Source organism: Papilio machaon, chromosome Z, assembly GCF_912999745.1.
Source record: "Papilio machaon chromosome Z, ilPapMach1.1, whole genome shotgun sequence".
NCBI lineage: Eukaryota > Metazoa > Arthropoda > Insecta > Lepidoptera > Papilionidae > Papilio > Papilio machaon.
In genome coordinates, this window is record NC_060016.1 from 5,441,834 (window position 1) to 5,460,071 (window position 18,238).

The following is an 18,238-nucleotide window of genomic DNA, read 5'->3' on the forward strand; positions in this document are numbered from 1 at the left end:
GATAAAAATCAATAAAAAAGGAATTAAAAATAACTTTAAAGCATTAGGTGCGATGAGTGTTGACTCGGCTACGGATCGTAGCGATATTCTTTGGCTTGCAACGCTCTGTGAACACATCCTCCCCAGGGGCGCGCTATTTAAACCGTGTAAAGCTAAGCGAACGTCAAACGAGTAATCTTCATTCAATTTAAATAGATCACAATTCACAACAAATGTAATCATCTGATAAAACACACGGCGCGCGCCTGCGTTTTAGGCTAAAAGAAACAAGTCGGGATAGCTTGTGGGTTCGGTTTAAGGTCGTCGCGCCTGGGGAGTGGCAGGTTGTTTAACTAACTACGTGTGGCGCTTGGCGTGGAGCGCGAGATGGTCGGAGCGGGAGAAGCATCGCTCGCAGTGGCGGCAGCGGAAAGGTTTCGCGCCAGTGTGCTTGCGGTAATGTCTGGTTAGCTCGTCGGACCGGGCGAAGCGCCACTCGCAACCTTCCCACGAACACTTGTACGGCTTCTCACCTGGAACCACAAGCACGGAATTCTTTAAAAAAAAATCGAATGAATATCTTACAAATTGAGCTCTAAAATTTTTTATTTCTGAATAGTGCTGTTTATATATAGATTTTTTTCCCGTAGAAATCTTTTAAGCTTAGAAAAATTACGATTCAGTAAAGATAATTTCATTGATGATTTAATATAGTTTGTGTCGAATCTGAACACCGCTCTGATCGAATGTAGCGTGTTAACACGTGGTATCGTCTGGTTCATGCTCCCCCTCATATGTAATGACCGACTATCATATTTTTATTTCGTGGTATTTTTAACTCGGATGCCGCGCGGTGTTTTATTTCCCAGATAAAATGAGAGCGCAGTAGCTAACGTCATATATGTGGTACCATTCGGTGCAAAGTGACAAATGCCGCGAAAACATATTTCATGAATAAATTTTGCGCACGCGAGAAGTTTTTTAAACAAATTTTCCACATTCCGTCATAACATTGCGTGTAAATATGAATATCATACTCCACAGAATAACTTTGTTACGGAAAATAGTACACGAGTTTCGGGCTGAAGATATAAACTAACATAATATATTTGATACCTATATCGGGCCGGTATCCGGAAGTTTCTAACAGATGTAACCGTTATAACAGCATATATTTATTTTTGGATTAGGAACTACAAATATCTAGTCCAAAACTATGTCAATCCATTTGATATTTATTTGTTGGATTAAAATAAAATTGAATGTATATTGTTTATTGTAGGAGCGCAGTGGGACAGGAAGCTCTAACACAACACGCGATGTATACTCGTAGTAATTCATTTGATGTTGGATCAAAGAGAATTCAGGGAACATAATGGATTACTTCAAACTAACATTTTATGTCTACTTCTATAGATGACCATTATTATTATTCAATAACCATGATATTTTTATTAAAAATATTTTATAATAATTTCGAATACTACTAAAGTACTTCAGAATTTAAATACAAATTGATTCTTATCATATATAATGTTATATTATACCTAATGAAAGAAATACATATTTAAAATTTACGTATAATGTAAACTTGTGTCAGGATGTTTTGTTTTGCATTCAATTGCATTCTCGATAAACAATTAAAGGAAATAAAGCTTCGTTATCTAAATTTAACATAAACGCAATTAATATCGTGCAATTATTAACGTGATGAATAAATAATCTGATATTTACATTGAGAAGAAAATTCGATCACTATCATGATTATGAAGAATGGAAAATTCTGTTTATTGAGTATTCACAATGTTGACCCGTTTCAAAAGCTTTCATCTCTGTTGGATAGCGTGTTTGCTTACCAATGTTGTAGGATGAAATCTGTTAATGTAATTTTGACCTACTTCTCTCCAACAGATTACCTAAGAGTATGTGTATATACGATTTAGTCACGAATAATGTTTATATACGATTATGAACTTAATCTCTGTTAACATAGATTTATTGATTATTAACCCGTCTTCCATATTGGCAACGTAGCAAAATATATCAAAATCCAAGATCAGCCACTTAACCTCTTACTATATCCAAAACCAGTGATAGTATAGGTTCTTTATTCACACTGTTGCTTGTTCATGGATTTAAGATTCGCATTACCACATGTGATAAGAGGGTACTGAGCATCCCAGAAGCTGTACATGAGAAAACAGCTTCGCAACTACGGGCATGAGTTAACATGATCCATGCCGCTATTGCCACTGTCAAGTATGATAAACACCTTGCGAGTTGTAAGACGAGTGTTAGCACTCAATTTGTTAAATTGTTCTTTTATATGCATTAAGTAAACTTACCCGTATGCGTCCTCTTATGCGCCTTTAGATGCGAACTTTTAGTATAGACTTTATCGCAGGCGGGGAACTCGCAGCGATGGACTCGACGGCGCGGATCCGTTGCGGGCGCGGGGGTGGCCGCCTGACGAACTACAGGCGGCCGTCGGCTCGGCGCAGGGCACACTGGCTCTTCTGAAACCCACAATGTAATGGTAAGACTACACAGTATTAACACACACACAGACTTGTTTGTAACAAAAGGTAGCAAAAAGTACAGTTTTCTCAAGTGACTGAAGTTTCGGTTGATACTTCAGAAGTCTACGCTGACGGCTTACAGAAGAAGGATTTGTCTAATAGACGATATTTATCTACGAGTACCTTAATTAAAGACGAACGAAATATTTGAAGGCATATTGCTAGATACTCGGAGGAATTTTATTATTTAGTAAGCTTATAATACATTTTGTAGCAAACATTCATCTCTAGCAGAAAATATAGCTGTATGCAAGATTTAGAATATCCCATTTTTCACAACATGGAATGCAATAAACTTAACTTCATTATAATTTAATGAAGTATTTTGAAAAAAATTCTGTAGCGAGATTCGTTTTATAACCTTCATTTTTTTTAACATCGTAGCAGTTCAATAGCAATAGTATTGATAAATTGTAGATGGTAGTAAAATGTAGGGATTACTTTTATTCATATACATTTTACGCCAGTAACTTAAAAAGTTTGACCTGGTGGCATTGATGTGTATAAACATTTTAAAGTTTCATATGAACACACGGTCTCACTTTAAAAGTGTTGTTTGCGAATTCCGAAATGCAAATAAAATAGCTACAATTTAAAACTTTAAAATATATAAGTGGTGCATTAGCGTCTTAAATCTAGGGTAGTTTGAATAACTCACGAACATAGAGTGAATTGCAAATCATTAGTATTAAGTAAGGACATATATTGACCTAAATATTAATTAATAAATTGCAGCATAGCTAACACAATGTTTTTGTTATGAGCAACAAACGAAAACCACAGCTAGAAGTCTGTTATTTTTTTTAATTTTCCAGATATTTTTTGTATGTTATACATTAGAGTCTGGTTATTTTCTTTGTAAGTAGTGATTCCGGCCATACTGCGGATTTAAATTTAGATTTATGTTTTTTGTATATCGATTTGTTTCTTTGCCCATTACATTGTAACTTACTGTGGCCGCGACCGAAACCATTTTGACGAGTGAGCTGTCGTTTGTGTCCTATCCTTTCCTTGAATGTAATTTCAATGCAGTCAAAATAATTAACAACATCGAAATTATGTAAAATTCTTTCGAATTTCTTCATTAGTTAGTTATACAAAATTCATCAAAGAAAACATTTTTTTTACGAAGCTTTAAGGTTAAGAAAATTTAGCTTTGAATAGATAACCTATTCAATACAAGTAGATTACTTCCAAAACCGTATCACATTTGTCTTCACCAAGGGCATCTAAATATTTATCCTTACTATGTCAAGACTGAAGTTATGAGTTGGTTATTTAATCAATTGTATTGTCGGGCAACTGCTATTGAAATATATAATATACAAATAATAATTAAAAAAAACATTATGCCAACAAATATTTCATAGAATACTTATTACGGCTTAAAATATCCAGGTTAAATTTATATCGTTATATTTTTAACAGAATCATTGACTTCTAGAACTATTAGTTCCTAATTTATTTTGTGTTTGAAACATTGTATGTATACGAATGTTTGTTATATATTTTTCTACAGAGTTTTCGGAGTGGATTAACGTTGGGTTATCATAACTTTGCCAGAACCCGCATAAGATATTTAATTGCGCGGACATCGTGACCGACCGATGACCTCGTTTGTCGGTCTGTGGGGGGAAAATGAACTGTATCCGATATCATTATATTACATTCCTTGCACTAAATGCTTTATTAGTTAGGTATTGGTAGCATTAGAAATAGTTTTTCTACGTTTCGAATTTTCTTTTCATTTCCTTTTAGTATTTCCATACCTTCCGTTTTGATGTGTTGATATTTTCAGTTAATGATAATCGCTTGTTATAAAGTTGATTAATTTTCTCGTTTGGGATCAGAGTAGATTTGTGATCACTATCGTCTGAGCCACGATAGTATTTTTTTATAAACATAATTTATGTTATCAATAACCATTACGTTTAAATAGCATAAAATAGATAAACGATTTGAAGTATGTGTGGTGTGAAATAAAATAATTTTATTCTGCGAAATGAGCAAATATCTGAATTTTTTCAATTTAAGAGTACCTACTTCTAGAGGTCGACTGTCTGTCTGTAATATCGATTGTAACAAGTTCGCTGATACGGCAGACGTCTCGCGTAACCTTCGATGAAAGTGGAAAGTAGTGACTAAATTTCACAAAGAGATTGTGATTGAACATTGTCACAGAGGCTACAGATGCTATATACGGTCCAATAAATATTTGCATCGGCATGCGTTTCTCACAACAAATAGGGGATATAACCGTTAATATTGTGTGCACTTGGCGGAAGTCATGTCATGAAGCACAATTGACTATTAAGTATATTAAACGGATATCTCGGAACCATTGAATCAACACGTTGGAACTTCATAACACGAAAACAATTTATTTGTACACGAATTACTTTAAGCTGCTGTTGCTATATCAGATCCCCTATTCGGTGCCGAACATTAAAACCTTCTAATGATACTATCGTATTATTATATGTATAAGTCAATTGATATCTCAAATATAAATATAGGGACTAACTAAATTATGTTAACTTGTACGGCATTATCGGATTTTGGAAATTACCGGGTTAAAAATTAATTTGTTTTCTGACCTCTAGGTTCGTCGGAATCGCTCTGAGGTTCAGTCTTCACCACGGTGACGGTGAACACCCTCTGGGTAGGTGATGATTGCAGAGAGGGGGGAGAGGCGGTCTCTGACCTCGCCCATTCCTCCTCTTGGGCCGGCTCCCGCCGCTTCCCCCGGGGCTCCTCTCGGAGGTACCGCTCCATTTCGTAGCATGTCTGAAAGTTATTTGAAAATTTCATGTTACTCTTAGATGACGCTATCGTATTTAATGTCCTACGAATTTCTCTCGCCAGCACTTAGTATAATTTGCTTTCTTTGCAATTTAAATTTAACTGTTGGAAAAAAGTCGATTCGCATCAGAATAGTATATCTTATTTTTAAGATATCAAATATATTACCAGGAATTTATATAACAGAGTAAGGAAAAAACACTTATATATGTACCTACCTATAATATGTGCATATGTCATTATCATTTGACATACAAAATTAATATAGTCAGACGTGAGTTATTTTAGAAGTATGAATGTTTCAATTATATTAAATACAATAGGTGTTTGTTCTTTCGCAAATCAAAATTGTAAGATTCAATAATATATATCGCTATGGCCGAGATTTAACTATATGCGTTTTGTTAGTAATGGCACTAATGTATACATACACTAACTTAATAATTAATTTTAAAACAGCATTGCATAAGAATTATAAAAATAACACGATAAACAAGTCCAGAATAAATTAAATTTAAAATACAACATTCGCTTAACATTTTCATAATATCTTAATTCATATTAATAAAAAAAAAAAAAAAAATAGAAAACGATTGTTAAAACATCGAAAAATCACTACCAATAATTACACAAAGCAAAATTAAAAATTAATTAAATTAACTTTTTAATTGGCAACATGGCGTTTTTATTTCATTAAATTCCTAATACCAATTCACACTCCTTATCCAATATACTCTAAATAAAATTTTAGTTGTAGTTACATTAAATATTTTAACCACTTTAATTCACATAAATAATTAAAAGGTTCAAAGGCTTCTTCTTAAGACTTAGGTACAAAGTTATAAGTAAATACTGTTATTGTATATTTTAAGTTCTTCATCTTACTTTATATTATTATCTTATTCACCAGTATCTTATTTTTGTTTTTCTAAAATCCATTTAAATTGGAGTAGGATTTCTAAAATCAAATTTTACTCGTAAAGGCACCTTCTGTTATAGTCACGAGCACTCTACCTTATTGCCAAGTCTGTTAACAAATGTTCATCTCGTTTCTTCGCAAGTGAATAAATTTATGAGACTCTACTTTTTAAATCATGATATAAAATTTTACTACGATATGATATGATATGCAATAATAATTATTTTAAAAAGTATTATACATATATGTATTTTATATTGAACATTCTATATTTTTTATCTTACTGCCCAACTCGATTTACGAAATTATTTACTTAAACAAAAAAACAAATGATTAGTCAAGGTGTTTCTATTGATTATAATTTTTACATGAAATAGAACACAAAGCTCGACTTACTACACTCACATTTCTGTATAAGTTCAATGGCCTGCTTCAAGGTTATAAGTTACACAAAGGTACAGGGCACGCCTCTCTAAACCTCACTAACGGTACACGCTGTAGTTAACAAAGTTAGAGACGTTAATTATGTTCACATAAATAGCTTTTATGACATCAACAGACGGTCTATAATCGTATGGTAAAGGCATTTTATCAATAATTGTATGTAGTTCCAAAGATGAAAGTTATTATTTATTAACAAGGCTCATGAGATTTAAAGTTTGATTTGGTTGTAAGGTATATTCTGTTTTTTAGACTATTAATTAAGAAATAAATGTGTACTAGTAATAACTAATACATTTTTTTGCAAATTTTTAATGGAAACTTTAAAAATAAGTTTAATTTTTTTCTGATTATCTATATCAATTTAATTAGGAAACCAATTGAATTGAATTTTAACCTTTTTGAGCTTATAACATACTTTTTGCGCGTGTCTCAGTCAGAGTGTTACTATAGTGTTATTATAATTTCTATATAAATCTCTGCATAAAATCTGTGTTTACTCTTTTAGTTAGTGAATCACGGCGCTAGGTTTTACAATATAGTACGGTACTACAATATTAACTCAATATGAATATTCGGAAAAAATGCAGCAAACGTTTTTAGCGAAATATAATGGTCGTCGATTGGCGAAATTCTTGAATAGCAACTATATTTTCACGTTATTTTTAAATACTTATGTCGTTTGACTGAATAAGTGTCAAGATTGAAAAAATTGAAAATTATCTCTAAAAATCTCGGTTTCATTCCAAAAATGAATGTGCACTGTAAAGATATTCGGAAAACGCCTTAAAAATATCGTAGATGAACAGACATTTCGAGATGGACCGTTAGTTGTGGATGCTTTATTTTTTTTTTGACTAACATTTACATTAATACCTAGAAAACATAATAACTTGATTGGTCAGATCTTTCCGACCTAGTTCAGTGCCAATCTTGGTACGATAGTTTCTCGTAGTTCATCTCGTCACACATGGTCACCCTACATAGTCGACGTTTCCGACGTGCACGGCTCACTTTCACAACTGCCTTTCGCAGTTTTCTCGTATTTTTCCACGCTCAATAGAAAAACTCATTGTTATTGTATATATGTAGATAAATTCATACGACGACAGGTACTTGCGCATTGAACATCAGGTTAGATGCTGCATAAGTAAGACTTGTAGGTTAACATTATCGCACTGCCATAATGTAACACATCACATTTACCTTTGTAATGAAAGCATTATAACACACGATGACGTCAATTGATACGTTCTTGTCCTACTAAAATATTTTACAGCTTGTATCAAATATTAAAGTCACGATATCTGCCATAGAATAATATTTTACTGGAAATTGTAATATTTATTTTGATGATATATAAGTAATAATAAATCTTTTTCTGTAACATCAATAATATTATAAACAGTATTTAAGCCAAAATTAATATCACTCCGATATTTGGATAACAATTTGGTTGATGCCAACACCAACATGTCGTTATCTTTGTTTGGTTACATGAGAATATGTTATTGTATTTCGACATTGAAAAAAAAAACGGTATTATTTCAATTATTATTAATTAATTTATTGTTATTAAAAACTACAAACTCGTAAGTCTGCATTTCATAAAAAAACACATCGAATCTGAAAATTTTAACTTTATATTTTCTATTGCAACAGCCATGAATATAAATTCAGTTTGATGGACGTTAATTCATGTAAACATGAACGATATCCTATAGACATAAAGAAAGGGCAACAATAGAATCTTAATTGTCAGACGACGATATCATGAACCGTTCTATTCTCTTTTCTGTAACGTCGTTTTTCAATGAATACAGTTAATATTAAGCAAAATTCCTATAGATGTTTTGATACCATGGTACTGACTATAAGTACATTTCACAATTAATTTATCTTGAGAATAGTATTTCAATTTCAGATGAACAAAGGATTGATTTTTAAGGGTTTTTATCATTAAAAATAATTAATTCGTAAAAAAAAATAATTACTTTCTTTTTCAACCGAATTGAAGTTTCCAATATTTAATGTTTTCGTAGAATTTCTTTTTAATAATCAATACATATTTAATCTTTAGTAACAAAATAAACGGCTGGAAAGCGATTTTCGTCGTTGTGCAAATATTCTGCAAAATTTTTAAAAGCCTGCGATGGTTTTCTGTTGTACAGTTTATTTACATTGAATCAAATAGTTAACATCATCATCATCAACTCACTATACGTCTCGGAGTATACCTTAAGTTAGGGGTAGACTAGGCCGTAGTCAACCAAGCTGGCTCAGTGAAGGTTAGTTAACTTCACACATTTCTTTGAATTTCTGCGCAGATATGTGCAGGTTGCAATCATGATGATTTCTTGCACCGTAAAAAATAGTTATAACACAGTGTTATTTCCATTTTCATCAACCTATTTGTCATTCATTTTTAGCGAAAAATCAGTTTTTTTATATTAATGCGTCATAAACTGTGTTGTCAACCCTAAACAGTGTAGGATGGTCGCTCTTCCCGGACAGTAATTACATTGGCAGTTCCGCGCTTCACACCGGAACATGGTTAACTTCTTAATAGCGAATCCTATCACGAACTTAATGTACTAACTTTAAACTTGCCTGTATCGAAATTCGTTAATTCATAATTAAAAAGCTGACACATCTATACAGAAACATAGTTATCTCGATTTTAACAAAGAGAACAAGTGGGATACAATATGTTTCTGTACGCTTGTTTCAACAACTGAAACTCACGGTTAGAGAAGTCACAAATTATTCTATTCTTCTAGAGTTTAGATAAATTGAAATTAGTATTATTTTGATTCCTCATGATTTGATGGTTAATTATTAATAATAAAAAACTTTTTACAGTAATATCTTGTCCCGGATATTGTTTGTCTAAATCTACCATTGAAATTGCGAGGGCAGCAATCTATGATTGATAGCAGTGCGGCTCCATTTCAACTGCAAACAGTATCATGCAAACCTTACTATGACATGTTATGAATCCAATTTACGTTGTCACTTAAATATGTTAAAGTATCACTTAAATATAAAAAGGGATCGTTCTATTTCATTTAGTTGTTTTATAAAGAAACACGGTACCTCGAGATAATACAGTGAACAGTGATCTCATCGTCTGTCAACCACGACGTTTTTAGTGCTAAAACGATTTTCGCGAAAAGAGGCCACGCCATTGAGGGCACTTAGAAACCGTTTGTACTACAAATTGTTAGGAACACTGAGCGCTAAGCGGTCGATAATTTCACTTCTGCTTGCGTAAACTAAACTAGTATTACAAAAATACGTTAACCGCAACTAGGGCAATCTGTATTTATTAATGAAGCTAAGATTTATTTACAACATTCTTTAAATATTTCTTTACGTACGTTTTGATAAAAGTGACATAAATATAAATGACGTCGTGTAAATATAAAATTATTAACTTTAATTACAGGTTTTCTAGGAATTCTGAGTTTATATTTAATTGTAAAAAAAAACTGTTCCCACTAACTATCCAAGGGCAAAAGAAGATTAAGGTCGAAGTTGTATTTACAGGATTTTTGAAAGTTGTCTTGTTGTACCTGTTTTACTGCTGCAATTACTGCTAACCTACTTAATATTTTTCTTTATTTTGAATACTAAGTATTTACAGGCGTAATAAATTCGAAATGTCACTGTACCACACTATAAATGTCATGTGATGACAAATGAAAGTGAAGTAACCAAATGACTCGGTCAGGGGCCCAACGACCCATTAAAGTAAACTGTCATTCAAATCGAATGTTTTAAATTGATTGAAATAATGTAATGAGAATTGCTTGTCTTGAAACGACATCGACGTCGCTTGATTGGACGTCATCTTAGCAAATAGTTCTTTTTTCTTTTCAATAGTGTTGACAACATCTGTACAAAAAATATTGTTACTACCATCAATTTCATAAAAAAAAAAAATCAAAATAAATGTGCCTGTGGAGATTAATTTTTCGCGTTGTTAACTGTTACAAAGGACGTCATAACGGCAACTACAACGTGTGAACATGTCAATGAGCTGCATGGAAAAGCCAAATTAATTTTAAATATTTTGTAACATGGTACAAAACTTTTCAAAATCAGTTTAATTATAAAGTAATCACTAAACTGAACCATTTTGTCCTTATCCTTTTCGAAGCAACTTTCAATGTACGCTATCCTCATACATTTTAATGTCACAAAAAATGACAGGTTCAATCAATTCAATTAAGATATGAGAATATTACGAGTAGTTTATATAGTATTATTAAAAGTTTTATATTTTATATTAAATTATCTCGCGGGCTTAAGAGCATCCTCACAGATTAATCAAATTAACGTTACGTTAGATGCGCATAGAGGGCGTATAACGTAAACGTATGAATGTTGACTTTTATTTATAGAGTTTGGATTGAATGAACGTCACTACCGGGAATGAAACAAGATTTCAATAGGTACTAATGGAATTATAACATTTCAACGAACTGTAGCAGTACGAATTAAGAACGTTAAACAAACTCTCCAATCCATTTTGCTCTGAGCAGTGGGTCCTACTTTGACTACGTTATTCAGTTTTGAGTCTACGCTGACGGACTCGGGGATAAATACTCTTTCGAACAGATAGTTAGATTTACGGAAATAGTTACTCGATATCTACAGGGTACTATGCACTGCCAGCTATTATACTTATATTCGTCATCTATAATTTATTAGAAAAATCTATAAAAAAATAATAACCATATATTTCTATTGCAATGCGCACAATTTAACATTCGCATAAACGAACAGTGGTAGATCCCGCAACAACAATATTTGTTGGGTGCACGAATGGGCCGGGTCGACCGGTGAAATACCACGACCACACAGAAGACAGGCGTGAAGTTGAAGGAATTCCGCGTTTCGTCTGATGAGTGTGGTCCCGGAGGCCTAATTTTAGTCCTCTTTCCCTTCCCACCCTTTTCCTATTAGGAAATAATGGGAAGGGGAAGAGGATTTTGCGGAAGAGGGGACGCAAAGGAATGGGAAATATTCTCTTTCTGTGCGTCCCCTTCTCCGTTGAAAGGTAGGCAACGCGTCGGCATATGCGGATGTCTATGGGCAACGGTCGCCTCGCTATTTCGGCGAATTCAGGCCAGGCCGTTTGCTTGTTTGCCACCTTTTGATATAAAAAAAAAACCATCAAACTTATAGCAAGAATGTTTGTAGGAGTTCGATTCTACCAAATATATGTAATATAATAGTAATAGTATAAATAAGCAGATGGAATCCATCTAAATAAAAATTAGAATGTAGAGTATTTTTCTCCCAGATATACATCCATTTTGTATAATGCATTGTCCCTTTCATATTCACTTAAATGTGTATGTGAAAATGTACAAAGGCGCTATTTACTAATTAATGACTAACTAAATAAAATATCGTAAAAGTCTATGATTAACAGAAGAACATATAAGTAAAATGCTAATCTTCAATTCCTTATATATTTATTATTTCAGAGTCTTAGATTTTTTTACGAAACAAATATATTTCAGTTTGTTAGTATTTAAATGAATAGTTTATCACCGACACAGTCGCTTTTACGAAGCCTTACATCAGATGAGAATAATTGAAATCGCTTGCAGCGTAATTGCTCGTGTTTGTTGTTTTTCGTGTGGGTTTGCAAACACGTATCGGATATGTTCGAAAAACACGGTCACTAGGTGTTTTATGCGAAATGTAAGAGACACAATGGTAAATGTAGTGAGAATACTTAAGAAATAAAATTTAACTCTTTACCTGTTTAATTTTCTCAATTCTGGAAATGTATAAAAATAAAGTTATAGGAAGTTTTATTTTTAAGGCAAACCAAAAAATTATCTCACGATTTACGGTAAGGCAAACACGTAAATAATGTCTTTGAATGGTTAAAGGGTTTGCGTCGAAACTTTTAAGTCATTCGAAGACGACGGTACTTTTACTATAAAATATAGGTACTCCCTACAAGTCAATAAGATGCATAGGAAACACTTTACAGAATTTAACTGACAGCACAATGGTCGTCTAAGAGACGTTCGGTTGAGCTTCGATTAAAAGGTACCGTTAGTACTATACTACATAAGCAAGATAAAATGGTTTCAAACAAAATGCGTTGCGTCATACGGACGAGCCAACTTTGTATTGTTATGGTATTTCTGTCCGTGAGTCATCAATGAAGCTTGCTCATGTGTTCACGTTTAGGGTTTAGACCCAAGTTTCATCAAAAATATGAGAATAAAAAAAACATATACGTAGTGTCAGTATCAATTAGTAATACCAGATTCCTAGTATCTGATTTAACTTTTTAAATCTATTTTAATAATTCATTTTCATATTTTCGATGTATTAAAAGGACTTGAACGTCACAAAGTCAATTGTACCGTACTTCAACATTACTTTTACAAATCTTTTAATTTATAGATATCCACCATGCACTGTTAGAGTGAGCACAGCGGACGTTGTTGTAAATTAGTATGCAAATCGTAGCATTAAATTTATGCAACGCTCGTATTCCCTCAGTGGCAGCCCTGGCGGGCAAATGACCGTCACCGGGTCTCAGGCAGTCGCCGCGGCACAAGATTATACGCCCCATTCACATGTTATAGCCCGCATACACCCGCCACGCTGTCGTCCCAATCCCCGCTCTGGCTTACAATAAAACCAACAATTCTTCCATAAATAATTGCTTCCTTCTATCTACTCCAACAATTATTAGTGACAGCCCTTTGCCGTAAAATGACTACTCATACGTTGTGTTTTTTTATTAATAAAAAATATCTCAATTTAATTTTTACAAAAGTAACAATCGCATTTCATCAATTTGTTCATAAAGATACTCATCCATGTCTAAGAATACAGATGGAGACAAGATTTATGATTTTAGAGTAACAATTTTGAATAATCAACTTTATCAATTAAAATATGATTTATACAATACTTTAATAATGACTTAAAATAATCTATAACCATACTTGGCGTATAGTTGTACAATTTATATACTTTTTTATTTTTAAGAAACCGGAAGCGAGTAAGAACTGTGATGTATTTCACACTCGTCATGTTTATTGTAAGTGAATGATGTTAGCCAGAAAAGGTGACGAAAACGCACGCTTGTATGTCAACGCCTTTACATCGTCGGTCCGTCGTCACCCACTTACACGGCCCAGACAAGGCCGACGATGCATTTCGTGTGATAAAAATCACAAAAGTAAATTCACATCGAATCTGTGGCATATACATAAAGTTTCTTTTCTTATTACTTTTATACGATTTTACAAATCGCAAAGATTCGTATTTACAATAAACAAACAAATAAAAAGTAATAATAATTAGACAGATAATGAGATAAGATTAAAGTTTCTCCAGTCAATCATGCTGTCCTAGGGATAATTGGCTGACTTCACGACCTTCACTCGAATTTTTTCGAAATGTGTGCAGGTTTCATCACAATTATTTTTTATGAAAGGTAGGTACAATTCTAGAATCTAAAAACACATTGGTAAATGGCGGGGACCGAACCAGGATAGATTACAAGTCCAGTGATCCACCTACTGCGCCACCGACGCTCTAACCGTAAATAATTAACCGTTATTAACTGAAATTGATGAAAATTGTGCTATAAAATGTAATAATCGGTGTAGAAGATAAGGTAGGTACTGATTGCGGTACACTCACATCTGATAACCGGGCAGCGTGCCAAGGAGGTTACACGAAATTACTTGAAAAAAATACTTTACTACCTACAAAATGTTGAGATAAAAAACATACACCTGTTATTTAAAAACAATCAGATTGACATAATACTTATCATATAATAGCTGTCGCCCGCGACTCCGTCCGCGCGGAATAATAAAAAAACGTAATGTTTTCTTCCAGACTATGTTCTAAATTTGTGCCAAATTTCGTCATGGTCCATTGAGCCGTTCCGGAGATACCTTCAAACAAACATCCATCCGTCCATCTAAACATTCGCATTTATAACATTAGCAAGATTAGACATTAAGTGCACTTTCTTTCAAATATTTTAAGCTTAATCGCCATCCGCCGCTGAAAATTCAAGACGTTTTTTTATTTTCACTATATAAAACTGATATATCGATGTTATAACGGTCTGCTGGACATTTTATGTTTAGAAACGTGAAACTAATATTAGTTTGCAAAAAGCACACATTGACATTTTGTTTCCGATAAAAAACAAATATACCAAAAAGCAGTTGATTTTAAGCTTACCCAACTAACATCTTCTAAAAACTTATACAATACTGCAATCGAAATGTTTTATATCGTCTTCGTCCGATACTTAAAGAGACTTTTCTTGTTCATTAAAAAGCTTGCCTATCCGGCTAACAAACTTAATTGACACGGCAATAAGTTTATTTAAGATCGTAGTGGTACTCACTAACACCCTAATTTAATTGCTTTAGCAGGCTTTTAATACAGATTTCTCTTATCAAAAATCTATTCTGCCACATGACTCTGAGTATGGTACTAAGTTTTTAATTATATTCCATAGAAAATATTTAAGTTTGTAGACTCCAGTTACATTTTTACCAACGGCTTGGATATTTAAAACGGCTTTATGCCCTTGAATTGTGGTAATTTTAAGTCAGAAAAATAATAGTAGTTAATCAATGATGACCACGAAGTCCTCAAAATAAACACTTGGCCTGACGATGAACCCCCGACGGGTCCGAAACTAGTCGGTGTCGTCACCGGACCATCACACGTGAGTTAAGCCGTCCTTAATTAATTATTTATTATGTCTCACGAAAGTTTAAACAATTTAAAGTAATAATAGCTTGATAAGATATTGCGAAATGACATATGCAAAATTTAAAAGGGAATATTACTGTCGGACTATGGATAAGGTGTAAAACCTGGAATGGGAAAAGGCTATAAAATCCGTTCACATAAGTTTTTTTTTTATTCGCTTCGTGTAGCAATCTACAATTGTTCGCTATCGAATAAGCTAAGAGAAATGTTAACTTGAAATTTTATTCAGTTCCACAAAACAAGCTGAAACTTTCCCCGCTTTAGTTTTTATTTGACCAGTTGAGGGCGTTTCTTTTTGCTCCTCTTTGAACTTCAATACAAACTTGATAAAGACTGCAATTTGCTTAAAGTAAATGGAAACACCATTCATTTAAAGGGAAGTCTTTTACGGTTGTCGAGAATTTTATTATACAGTCGAATAATTGTTTTAATTACTTTGTGCATATGCAATTGGTACAAAATGGGGGAAAATTTTAATTGTACAAGGTAACAAAGGATGGAAACAACAAAGGATTCTGCGAACTCTTGCGTAAGAAGTCACATATATTGATTGGATATCATTTTAAATCCAATTTACCTGCGATACTTTCTGTAATACGAGTATATTTAATAATGAAAAATCTGTTGTGTTTTGATGACAATTTTAAAATAAATACATGGACAATAAGATCATCCCAGCTTTATATTATTGGCATTGACAATCTTTGTTTTGAAGAACGAGTGGGCCAACTCGCGGTAGCAAATGCCGCATCCGTTCGTAAGCCCACGCATACACGTTCGCAGCATAGCTGAATTTTCCGCCAATTGCGCCGACTCTAAAAATAATATTATAGAGTCTCGCGCAACTCGCACTAAGGTTATTGTATACAATTGCAAATCAAAGATGATTACGTTCTACAACCACGTGCTCTATGAATACTATTGATGACTTATAAGAAATCAAGTAATTTTTTACAAGATCCAATAAGACGAGTTGTATTGAAGCCATAATATAAAATAGTTTAAATATAATAATTGTAACAAGCTCTTTATGAGCAATAAAAATACGATAGTAAATGTACATTGTGCAAGGCGCTGGTGCCGACAACTAAATGTAAGAGCATTCTCTCGGCATTTTATGAAACATCTAAGTAATGAGAAAATTTTTAATAAATAAAATGTTTTGATAACAGCACTAACGGATGCGTGCTCATGAATTAATTAAGCACCGAGCCCATCCATCCAAATGCACTTTTAACATTGTATTTTAATAAAAGGGCCGGCGATGTATTTAACTGTGGACGTAGCAAAAAATTATGCAATCAAGGCGTACTTTCTATTCCGGTAATTCTATTTGGCGCGAACGATCCTTTGTGGAGTGATAGCGGCTAATCCCATCGGAACTGTAGACCTAGATTCGATTCCGCAATGTTTAAACTCGTCGCCGATCGAATGAGCGCAAACAGACGACAAACTCGGCTACTATCAGGTTCGGAACAAACGAGATCCAAAAACAGTTAAACGTATAAAAAGGTTTTAACAGTTTACACAAACTTACGAATCGTTTGTAGAGTTGAATAAATATTTTTAATTAAAATTATCGGTGTACGTAGTGATTTTCGTTTTATTATTATCGAACCTAAGCGTTACAAGCCATTCTGGTTTCTTATATGCAATTAGTATCTGACTCATTTACGGGAATAAGTTCTCATATTCGTCGTATTATAAAAATAAAAAGTTAGTTTTATTTGTAACCAGATGACAGATTTTTTCAAAGTTTATTTTTGACCAGTCAGTATTACATAATCAGTATAATTTCAACTATAAATTTCTCATTTCCATATCTGGTACGAGACTCAATCATGTTGGATGTCAAGGAATCTTAGAATACTGGGTAAATGGCGACATATTTCTATTTAAAGGTTAATAAAGGTAACGTTGGGCAGACCATATATAACATCAACCTAAAAAACAACCTAAAAATATGTCTATTGAAATCATATTGGAGTCCGAATGTTCAAACATTTCCTATTCCGAATGAAAGCACTAAAAAATAAAAGTCTTTAGTTTTTCTCTATTGCACGACACACATCGAAAAATATTAAATCACTTCCGGTGCAGTTTGAGCAATTTGTTTGTATGTTATTATTTTTAACATACGTAAATATTCATATATATTTAACATATGTAAATTAAGCTACATCCTTTAATCTAGAAAAGTTTTACTTGACTTTAAACATTATAAAAATGTTTTCTCGGAATTGTCTTTTGTTTTAGTCCGTTTTCTTCGCTAGTCTGTGTATACAATACTGAGGCACAGATGCCGCTGTGAGTGCACTCAATTTGTGTTATATTTGCTGGAATTGATCTAAGTGTCCATCGCTTCTGCTTCCAAAACGTTAACAAATAAATTGTATTTGATAGTAAAATGGAAATTTAAATATTTCGAATTGCTATCAAAATGTAGAATATCTATTTTGAAATTACTATTAATTTCAAATAGAAAGTGAGTTAAATAAACAGAATTAACTAGCGGTCAATTCGTTGGTTTCGATTCGCACTGGTTCTTTTTCCATCTTATAAATATTATAACAAATTGTGAGAAATTACTATAAAAGAAGAAAGATACTTTACATATATATATAGACTGAAAAATTACGCCTTTCTTTGGATGCTATAATTATTAGCCCACATTACGCTGACCTGAATCAAGTCCAAAATTTTTAAATTACAATTTGTTTTACCCGTT

The 18,238-nt window shown here is 33.0% G+C and overlaps 1 protein-coding gene across 1 annotated transcript in view; it reads right to left on the reverse strand.

The window, feature by feature from the left end:
- Positions 1 to 243: 243 nt before the first annotated feature.
- LOC106717264 (Krueppel-like factor luna) overlaps positions 244 to 18,238 on the reverse strand; it is a 60,409-nt gene continuing 42,414 nt past the window's right edge. Inside the window, exons 2-5 of the mRNA XM_045686119.1 lie at positions 5,156 to 5,345; positions 3,511 to 3,568; positions 2,325 to 2,521; positions 244 to 512 (exon numbers count right to left, since the gene is read on the reverse strand). Coding sequence (XP_045542075.1) covers positions 337 to 512; positions 2,325 to 2,521; positions 3,511 to 3,568; positions 5,156 to 5,345 — 621 coding nt within the window. The 3' untranslated portion in view covers positions 244 to 336. The remainder of the gene's footprint in view (positions 513 to 2,324; positions 2,522 to 3,510; positions 3,569 to 5,155; positions 5,346 to 18,238) is intronic.